The 10,000-nt window shown below is 45.1% G+C and overlaps 1 protein-coding gene across 1 annotated transcript in view; it reads right to left on the reverse strand.

Annotated features, from left to right (window-relative positions):
* Nucleotides 1-6,456: 6,456 nt before the first annotated feature.
* Nucleotides 6,457-10,000, reverse strand: part of LOC126998186 (uncharacterized) — a 5,778-nt gene continuing 2,234 nt past the window's right edge. The window contains exons 2-4 of the mRNA XM_050859639.1: nucleotides 9,322-9,378; nucleotides 8,352-8,457; nucleotides 6,457-6,479 (exon numbers count right to left, since the gene is read on the reverse strand). Coding sequence (XP_050715596.1) covers nucleotides 6,457-6,479; nucleotides 8,352-8,457; nucleotides 9,322-9,378 — 186 coding nt within the window. The remainder of the gene's footprint in view (nucleotides 6,480-8,351; nucleotides 8,458-9,321; nucleotides 9,379-10,000) is intronic.

Raw genomic sequence — 10,000 nt, forward strand, 5'->3', positions numbered from 1 at the left:
ATATCCAAGAGCATCTCCCTTCTATCCGACCAAGCAGAAATTTTATTCAAATCTTCTTGGAGCCTTTGTCTGTCTTCATCAGTAAGCACCGACCCACAAATCTTTGTGTCGTCGGCAAATTTACTAATGAGATTACTGAGTCCAACGTCAACGTCATTGATGTATATTATAACAGCACTTAGCCAAGAGCTGAGCCCTGAAGGACACCATTCGTGACAGGCGCCCATTCTGAGTTAATCTATTACCACTCTTTGCTGTCTGTTGCTCAACCAATTTGCGATCCATTGGCGTACTTTACCGTCAATACCTAGTTCCTTTAGTTTATTAAGATATTTATGGTGTGGAATTTTATCAAACGCTTTCTGAAAATCAAGATAGACTACGTCCAGTGAATTGGTTTCGTCATATGTAGAGAAGAGGTCGTTATAAAAGATTAATAGGTTCGACAAACAGTATCTCTTGTTACGGGAGCCATGTTGAGAATCCTTACTAATGAGCGGCTTTCAAGGTAACTCACAATTTTGTCTCTAATTATGCTCTCGAGCTGCTTACCTACGTATACTACTGAAGTTAAACCTTAGGCCTGTAATCACCCGGCACTTTTATGTCACCTCTCTTAAAAATCGGTGTTACGTTAGCCATTTTCCAATCCGAGGGGACGATGCTTGTCGCAAGGGGAGGCGGTGGCTGAATGGATAGCGTGACTGCGCCGCGTTCAGGAGGACGCTAGTTCAATCCCCGCCCGGTGCCACCAAGCTGGGATTTTTCAGCCGCCGCCGAGTGGCTCAAAACGGTAAATGTTCAGAGAGTTGCCCATCTCAAAATTTGATACACTGGCTATTTATTTCGGGCCAGAATATTGTGCTTTTTCATTTGGAGATAGTTTTTTTTCTTCGGAAACTAATAAAAAGTGACTTATTGCAATTTCATCATCCTCCGCCGCCGCCACAAAATAGCTCGCAGAGGGTTTAGGGTGGGGGAACATATTTAAACTATCCCAACCGAACTTTACGACCTAACAGCTAACCCTGGACCACCCCACATGTATATGCGACTTATTTCTGCGAGGAGGTATTTCTCGCAACACCGGCTGCACCGCCACCGCGGCCGTCGCCAGAGCAGTCAAACATGGCGCGCGTAAACAGTGGTAGCAGTAATTATTTCGTAAAACTAGAGAAGTACAACAGTAGAAAGGAACACCGTAGAATTAATCTAACCTTACCAGGCGAGTGTGGGCCAAATTATTGAGTCCTACGTTATCCCTCCCACCCCCTGGGCCCACAACACCACGGCCCGCAAAAAAACACTAACTTTTAAAAAATCGATAGCGTTTCTATCAATTTGCGATGCATATATATGGGGTTCAAAATGCATAGAATAATGAGATCTAACCCAAGGTTAGGGTGAGAAGTACCACAGTGAGATGGGCAACTCTCTGAACATATACCCTTAAAACTACCCACATGCTGTCCAGAAGACCACCCATCAACCCGGACTCTAGATTCTAGGATTAAAGATGAGCTCCGGGAGGGCAGCATGAGCCAATGCAAGATGGCGCCACTATAAACACTCGCCTGCGCCAGAACGGGCTGGGCCGACCATCAGGCCCCACCGGGAAGAAGCCTTGGACCGACCATCAGGAATTCAAGATCCACCAGGAAGAAGCCTACTGGCGCAATAGGCCACGACGTAAAAAAAAAGAAAGAAAAAAAAGGACACACTGAATACGATTGTGAGAGAGGGGAATATTTTGCTCTTTGCAATTAAATTTGTGATTAAAAAGAAAACATGTGCAGGCAAGGAAAGTGATAAGGACTGTCTTGTGGGCTGGAGGACCTCCTTACTGTTACTCCCTTTATTCCTCTTCTCTTCTTCCCCGTGACATAAGCTCCCCCTTATTTCTCCCTTAACTTTATTTTCCCCCTCCTTCTCCTTCCCACCGTCCCTCCCTCGTCAGCCCCCCCCCTACCCAGGCGTGGAGGCAGAGGGAGAATTTTCACACTTCCCTCTGTCTCCCGCCGTTGTACTAATTACATGACGATATGTTATGTTACATTCAGTAGTAGTAGTAGTAGTAGTAGTAGTAGTAGTAGCTAGTAGTAGTAGTAGTAGTAACAGTAATAGTAGTAGTAGTAGTAGTAGTAGAAGGAGGAGGAGGAGAAGGAAAACGAGTATGAGTATTAGCAATAGTAGTAGTAGGAGTAACAGGAGTATAATAATTCTCCTTTTATTACCCGCTCTTCTCACAATTCCCTCCATTCCTTCCTTCATCTTCCTTTCCCCCGACTTCCTCCGTCTCTCCCTCCGCTCCCTTACCACCCGAGGCCTGAGCTGCAAAAACGCCCGGTCGTCGCTCAGGTCACACCGGTGTCGAGGAAAAGTGTAGCCGGGTTTAGCCGTTCCAAGCCGGATTCGGGTTTTAATTCGTCTCGCCACCTGCCAACGGATTCCTTTTTCTCTCCTCTTTCTTTTAATGGATCTTGAACGTGTCTGGAGTTCCAATAGCTCAAGTCAGAGGAGAGAGAGAGAGAGAGAGAGAGAGAGAGAGAGAGAGAGAGAGAGAGAGAGAGAGAGAGAGAGAGAGAGAGAGAGAGAGAGAGAGAGAGAGAGAGAGAGAGAGAGAGAGAGAGAGAGAGATTTACATAGATTTACATAGATTTACATAGAAAATCAGACCACACAGACCCCATGGTCCAGACTTGGTGGTCTGTCCTTAAACCTAAGTGATTTTACATTAATCAGAAGACTCCAAAACGTTGCATTTCTACTCTAGTTGATATTAAGTTGAAGGAAGTGACGGTCGAGCTTATTTTTGAAGGAGTCAATCGTGTTACACTGGACCACTGATGGTGGAAGCTTATTCCATTCTCGCACTACAACGTTGGTGAAGAAAAATTTGGTGCAGTCTGAATTTACTTGTCTACATCTGAGTTTTACGCCATTGTTCCTCGTGCGTAAAGTGTCATCGATCATAAACAATGTTGATCTGTCTACATTCGTGAAACCATTAAGTATTTTAAAACATTCGATCAGTTTTCCTCTGAGGCGACGTTTCTCAAGAGAGAACATGTTAAGGGTAGAAAGCCTTTCTTCGTAGAATTTGTTGCGCAAGGAAGGGATCATTTTCGTTGCCCGACGCTGAACACCTTCTAATTTAGCAATATCCTTTGCATGGTGGGGGGACCAAAACTGTACCGCATATTCCAAGTGGGGTCTGACTAAACTGTTGTAGAGCGGGAGTATTACATCTTTATTCTTGAATAAAAAGTTTCTTTTAATGAAGCCCAACATTCTGTTCGCTTTATTTGCTGCATCGATGCATTGCTGTGAGAATTTGAGGTTTGACGCGATTTTGACCCCCAAGTCTTTGACGCATTGAACGCTTTTGAGTTTAACGCCGCGCATTTCGTATTCGAACTTCTTATTCCTCGTTCCAACTTGAAGGACCTGGCACTTGTCTACGTTAAAGGGCATCTCCCATCTATCCGACCAAGCTGAAATTTTGTGCAAATCCTCTTGGAGGCTTTGCCTGTCTTCGTCAGTGAGAACCGAGTCACCAATCTTTGTGTCGTCTGCAAATTTACTAATGCGGTTATTGAGTCCAACATCCACGTCGTTGATGTAAATAATGAAGAGCACTGGGCCAAGGACCGAGCCTTGAGGGACGCCACTAGTGACAGGCGCCCACTCTGAGTTAAATCCGTCAATCACTACTCTTTGTTGTCTGTTGCTCAACCAATTCGCGATCCATTGGTTTACTTGACCGTCAATACCTATTTGCTTTAATTTGTAAAGTAATTTATGATGCGGGACTTTATCAAACGCTTTCTGGAAATCAAGATAGACCACGTCCAGTGATTTGGTTACGTCATAAACAGTGAAGAGGTCGTTATAAAAGGTTAATAGGTTTGATAGGCAGGATCTTTTGTTTCGGAAGCCATGTTGTGAGTCCCCAATCAATGAGTGGCTTTCAAGGTAACTCACAATTTTGTCTCTAATTATGCCCTCAAGTAGCTTACCTACAACCGAAGTTACTAATGGGCCTGTAATTACCTGGTACTTTTTTGTCTCCTTTCTTGAAAATCGGTGTCACGTTAGCCTTTTTCCAATCTGAAGGGACGATGCCTTGTCTCAAGAACATATTGAATACGGTTGTGAGGGAGGAGAGTATTTCGCTCTTTGTTTCTTTCAGCAGAGTTGGTTATACTTTGTCAGGTCCAGGACTTTTATTTGTTTTAAGTGAATGGAGAGCTTTAAGGACTTCATCGGTTGTTATTTCAAAATTAGGCAATGCATGCTCGAGATTTACAATAGTACTGGTGTTGGTGGTAGCGAGAGGAAGACTGTTAGTATTAAACACCGAGGAAAAGTAATTGTTTAAGAGGTTTGCAATGTGTTGGCTGTCAGTCACTAGTGCACCGTCGCTGTTTGTTAAAGGTCCAATACCACTTTTGATCGCCTTTCTGTTGTTTTTGTAACTGAAGAAAGATTTCGGATTATTTTTACAGTTGGCTGCAATATTTTCTTCGTATCTACGCTTTGCCTGACCTACTAGTCTTTTTACTCGTCGCCTGGCATCATTATAAAGTCTAATGTTTTCGGGCGTGCTTTGTTCTTTCTTTAACCTGTAAAACAATTTTCTCTCATTGACTGATTGTTTAATTTCGCTTTTAAACCACGGTGGGCTTTTATTAGTGTTAATTCGCTTCTCGCACAAGGGGACGAATGTGTTCTGCTGAGTGAGTAAGTGATTTTTAAGGCTTAGCCAGGCTTCCTCTACGTTGCCGTCATATGATAGTTGTATTTCTGTTAGTTTTTGTCGGATTTATACGAAGTTAGCTCTTTTGAAATTGGGCACCTTTACTTTATTTTCAGTCACTGATGATTGAGCTTTAATGTCGACGCGCACTAATTTATGATCGCAAGAACCGAGGTGTTCTCCTACCGTGACACTACTGACTAGGTTATCTTGGGTCGTTATAACAAGGTCGAGTATATTATTTTGTCGAGTTGGCTCAGAAACCATTTGGCTTAGATAATTTTCTTCTAGAAACTCGATCATTCTATGTGACTCGCCTTCTGTACCTGACAGTGTCGCCCAGTCGATATGGGGGAGGTTAAAGTCTCCTAATATCAGTGAGTCGCTGTTATTAAGTGACTGCCTTAAGACGCTGTACATTTCAAGGTTGTCATCGAGTGATTGCCTGGGAGGTCTGTAGGTGACAGATATATTTAAATTGACTTTGCAATGTTTACTCGCACGCACAAATGTTCAACGTTACTGTTTCCCGGTGTTTTGTCAGTGGGTTGCAAATAGCTTTTGACATAAAGGGCGACGCCACCGCCTCTACGGTTTACACGATCTTTGTTGAAGAGTCTGTAGCCATCTATGTTGTATTCGGATCTTAAATCAATATTTGTGGTGTCGATAAATGTTTCGGTTATAGCAATTAAGTCAAAATTTTCTGTTAAAGCAAGACATCTCAGTTCATCAAATTTGTTTCTTAGGCTACGCGCGTTGAAACTAAGGATTTTTAAGTTATCTAGAGGCTTGGTAATAGAGGTGGTGGTACTTGCGGGATCACGGTTACGGGTTTGTTGCGATGCACGGCGTCTATTTACACGGGCGGGGTGGAGAGAGAGAGAGAGAGAGAGAGAGAGAGAGAGAGACACACACACACACACACACACACACACACACGGCGTGGCCTTCTGTGCTGCAAGGCGGGGCGGACAAGCCCTCACCTCCCGACTCTTGGCCCTCCAGAGGCGACATGTGCCCCACCGAGAGTTTACCACCAGACCAGCGGATCAACCATGGTTTGGTTACCGCTGCCGTGTTGCTGCTGACGCTAAGTATTCAGCGTGGCTCCGCTACAAGCGGAACCCGACTCGGCGCAACAAGGTCCTGCACCGTGCGGCCTGCAGGAGGATGGTGGTGACCAGCAAGTGGGCCATAAAGAAGTGGGAGGAAGACATGAGGCGCAAGCTGTGTGGAGCAGGGGTAGGAAATAAGACCTGGTGGTCCCTCGTCAAGGAAAGGCAGGGGATCAGCCGCCAGGACGCGATTCCTCCTCTCTCAAGACATAATGGAGCAGTGGCCACCAGCAGCAAGGATAAAGCCCAGCTGCTGGCCAGTCTCTTCGCCGAGAAGATGAAGGTGGATAACCCCGGACAGACACCGCCACATCTGGAACAGCAGTGCGAGGAGACTGTCACGAAAGTGGAGGTGACACAGGTGTTGGTCGAGCGCCTGCTGCGAGGGCTGGACACCCAGAAGGCGACCGGCCCCGATGACCTCAGCCCGCACCTGCTGAAGCAGTGTGCCCACGAGTTGGCTGCCCCTCTCACCACAGTCTTCTCTGCCTGCCTCCGGGAAAACACCTGGCCATCGGCGTGGAAATAGGCACGGGTGGTTCCCGTCCACAAGAGGAGCTCCAGGTCTGACCCCAAAAACTACCGGCCCATCTCCTTCCTGTCTGTGGTGTGGAAAGTGTTCGAGAGGGTCGTGGCAGACGTAGTCTGTCGCCACCTCAAGGACAACTACCTCCTCTCGGACCAACAGTATGGGTTCAGACCTGGCCGGTCCACCTCCGATTTGCTGATGCTCCTCACCAAGAACTGGCAGGACGCCCTTGACGACGGCCTGGACACTGTCGTGGTAGCCCTGGACATAGCGGGTGCCTTTGACAGGGTGTGGCACGGAGGTCTCCTTGAAAAACTCCGTGCTAAGGGCATCCAAGGTGACCTCCTTCAGCTCCTGGGAGACTACCTTCAAGGAAGGACCCTCCAGGTTGTCGTCAACGGGCAGACGTCCGACTCCTTGCCAGTGGAGGCATCAGTGCCACAGGGCTCAGTGCTAGGGCCAGTTCTGTGGAACATATAATTATGTGGACGACCTTCTCCGGCAGCTGCCAGCAGTCTCGGCTTACGCTGATGACTGCACTCTCTCCTGCACCTACCCCAGACAAGACTGTGGGCGAGCTGCTGACGAGGTCAATCAGCAGCTGAAGGTGCTACAGGAGTGGGGTGCCCGCTGGCAGGTGACCTTTGCTCCAGAGAAGACCCAGGCAATGGTGGTCTCTCGATCCCCCACTGCCGGGCCAGCAGTGGAGGGGAAGCTAAGCTTTGGTGGCGTCCCCCTCCCACTCCAGGAATCCGTCAAGATTCTGGGAGTGGAAGTGGATCGAGGGCTACGGTTTGACAGCCACATCAAACACATTGCCCAAAAGGCCTCCCACAGAGTCTCCTGCCTGCGAAGGGTGGCCAGCTTCCTCGACAAAAAAGGGAGGCTGTTGCTCTACAAGGCCCAGATACGGCCTTACCTGGAGTACGCTGCCCTCTCTTGGATGTCGTGTGCTGCCTCGCACAGCGGGAGACTCGACGCCATCCAGAGACGGGCACTGCGACTGGTGGATGCGGCAGACCCCCCAACCGGGCAGGAAACTCTCAGCTCCGTCGACTCCTTGGAACACCGCAGGGACGTAGCTGCTCTTGTGGTGTTTCATAAGGCACAAGTGCAGGGAGTGCCACATCTGGTGGGCTTACGCCAACCTCCGAGAGTCACCACGCGGGACACGAGAACGGTGCTATCCCGTGGTGACGCAGTGGAGGTGCCGTGTTCCCGTACCAGCGAGCACCAGCGCACCTTTTCGGGAAGAGTCTGCCGGATGTGGAACATGTTCACGGCCTGTATACCAAACATCTGGGAGATGAACACCCAAAAAATAAAACTGTCGGCCCACCACTGGAGGGGCTCACTCCCCACCCCACTGACACTCGTGGTGGAGCAGTGGCACGAGTGTAGTGTGCAGTGCGCTCACATATGTTCTGTATTGTATATTTTTTTTTGTTTTTTTTATAGTATATATATATTTTTTTTATAGTTTATGTAGTTATTTTTTATATAGATTTTATTCTGCCCTTTGAATAGGCAGCACACGACAGTGCACCTTTGGGTATGTAAATATTATACATGTGCCTATGTTTAAATAAAAAAAAATAAAAAAGAGAGAGAGAGAGAGAGAGACGTGTATACCGGGGGGCAACATGATCCAAGAAGAAATGGCGCCACTATAAAAATTGCCTGCGCCATGACGGGCTTGGGCCGACCACCAGGCCCCTGAAGAAAGCGTACCGGCGCTATTGGCGAACACGTGAAAAAAAAAAAAAAGAGATAGGGTGGGTGAAGTAAATGAAGTAAGGAGGAGGAAAATTAACAGCTCAGTCATTCATTAACCAATATTTCCATGTATAAAAAAATGCAAATTTTTTTTTCATTAAACTCTAGCGGGTTTTTTTTATAGCGGGCTTTTTTTTATAGCGGGCTTTTTTTATAGAGGTTTTTTTACAGCGGGCTTTTTTTTCATAGCTGGCTTTTTTATAGCAGGCTTTTTCATAGCGGGCTTTTTTATATCGGGCTTTTTTATAGCGGGCCTTTTTATAGCGGGCCTTTTTATAGCGTTTTTTTTTATAGCGGGCTTTTTTTATAGCGGGCTTTTTTTGTAGCGTTTTTTTATAGCGGGCTTTTTTTAATAGCGGGCTTTCTTATAGCGCACTTTTTTATAGCGGGCTTTTTTTGTAGCGTTTTTTTATAGCGGGCTTTTTTTATAGCTGGCTTTTTTATAGCGTTTTTTTTAAAGCTGGCTTTTTTATAGCGTTTTATTTATTGCGGGCTCTTTTTATAGCGTTTTTTTTATAGCAGGCTTTTTTTATAGCGGGCTTTTTTATACCCTTTTTTTATAGCGGGCTTTTTTTAAAGCGTTTTTTTATAGTTTTTTATAGCGGGCTTTTTTTATAGCGGGCTTTTTTATAGCGTTTTTTTTATAGCGGGCTTTTTTATAGCGTTTTTTTTATAGCGGGCTTTTTTTATAGCGTTTTTTTTATAGCGGGCTTTTTTTATAGCGTTTTTTTATAGCGGGCTTTTTTTATAGCGTTTTTTTATAGCGGGCTTTTTTTATAGCGTTTTTTTTTATAGCGGGCTTTTTTTATAGCGGTTTTTTTTTACCGGGCTTTTTTATAGCGTTTTTTTATAGCGGGCTTTTTTTATAGCGTTTTTTTTATAGCGGGCTTTTTTATAGCTTTTTTTTATAGCGGGGTTTTTTTATAGCGGTTTTTTTATTGCGGGCTTTTTTACAGCGGTTTTTTTTATTGCAGGCTTTTTTATGGCGGGCTTTTTTTATATCGTTTTTTTTAATGCGGGCTTTTTTATAGCGGTTTTTTTTATAACGGGCTTTTTTATAACGGGCTTTTTTATAGCGGCCTTTTTTTATACCGGGCTTTTTTATAGCGGGCTTTTTTTGGCGGAATTTTTTTATAGCGGGCTTTTTTATACCGGGCTTTTTTATAGCGGGCTTTTTTATAGTGGGCTTTTTTATAGCGGGCTTTTATATAGCGGGCTTTTTTTATAGCGGGCTTTTTTATAACGGGCTTTTTTATAGCGGGTTTTTTATAGCGGGCTTTTTTATAGCGGGCTTTTTTTTTATAGCGGGCTTTTTTTATAGCGGGCTTTTTTATAACGGGCTGTTTTTAGCGGGCTTTTTTTATAGCGGGCTTTTTTATAACGGGCTTTTTTACAGCGGGCTTTTTCTTATAGCGGGCTTTTTTTGGGCGTGATTTTTTTATAGCGGGCTTTTTTTTATAGCGGGCTTTTTTATAGCAGGCTTTTTTTATAGCGGGCTTTTTTATAACGGGCTTTTTTATGGCGGGCTTTTTTATAACGGGCTTTTTAATAACGGGCTTTTTTATAGCGGGCTTTTTTATAACGGGCTTTTTTATGGCGGGCTTTTTTATGGCGGGCTTTTTTATAGCGGGCTTTTTTATAACGGGCTTTTTTATAGCGGGCTTTTTTATAGCGGGCTTTTTTATAACGGGATTTTTTATAGCGGGCTTTTTTATAACGGGCTTTTTTATGGCGGGCTTTTTTATAACGGGCTTTTTTATGGCGGGCTTTTTTATGGCGGGCTTTTTTATGGCGGGCTTTTTTATAGCGGGCTTTTTT

Source organism: Eriocheir sinensis, chromosome 2 (genome assembly GCF_024679095.1).
Source record: "Eriocheir sinensis breed Jianghai 21 chromosome 2, ASM2467909v1, whole genome shotgun sequence".
Classification (NCBI taxonomy): domain Eukaryota; kingdom Metazoa; phylum Arthropoda; class Malacostraca; order Decapoda; family Varunidae; genus Eriocheir; species Eriocheir sinensis.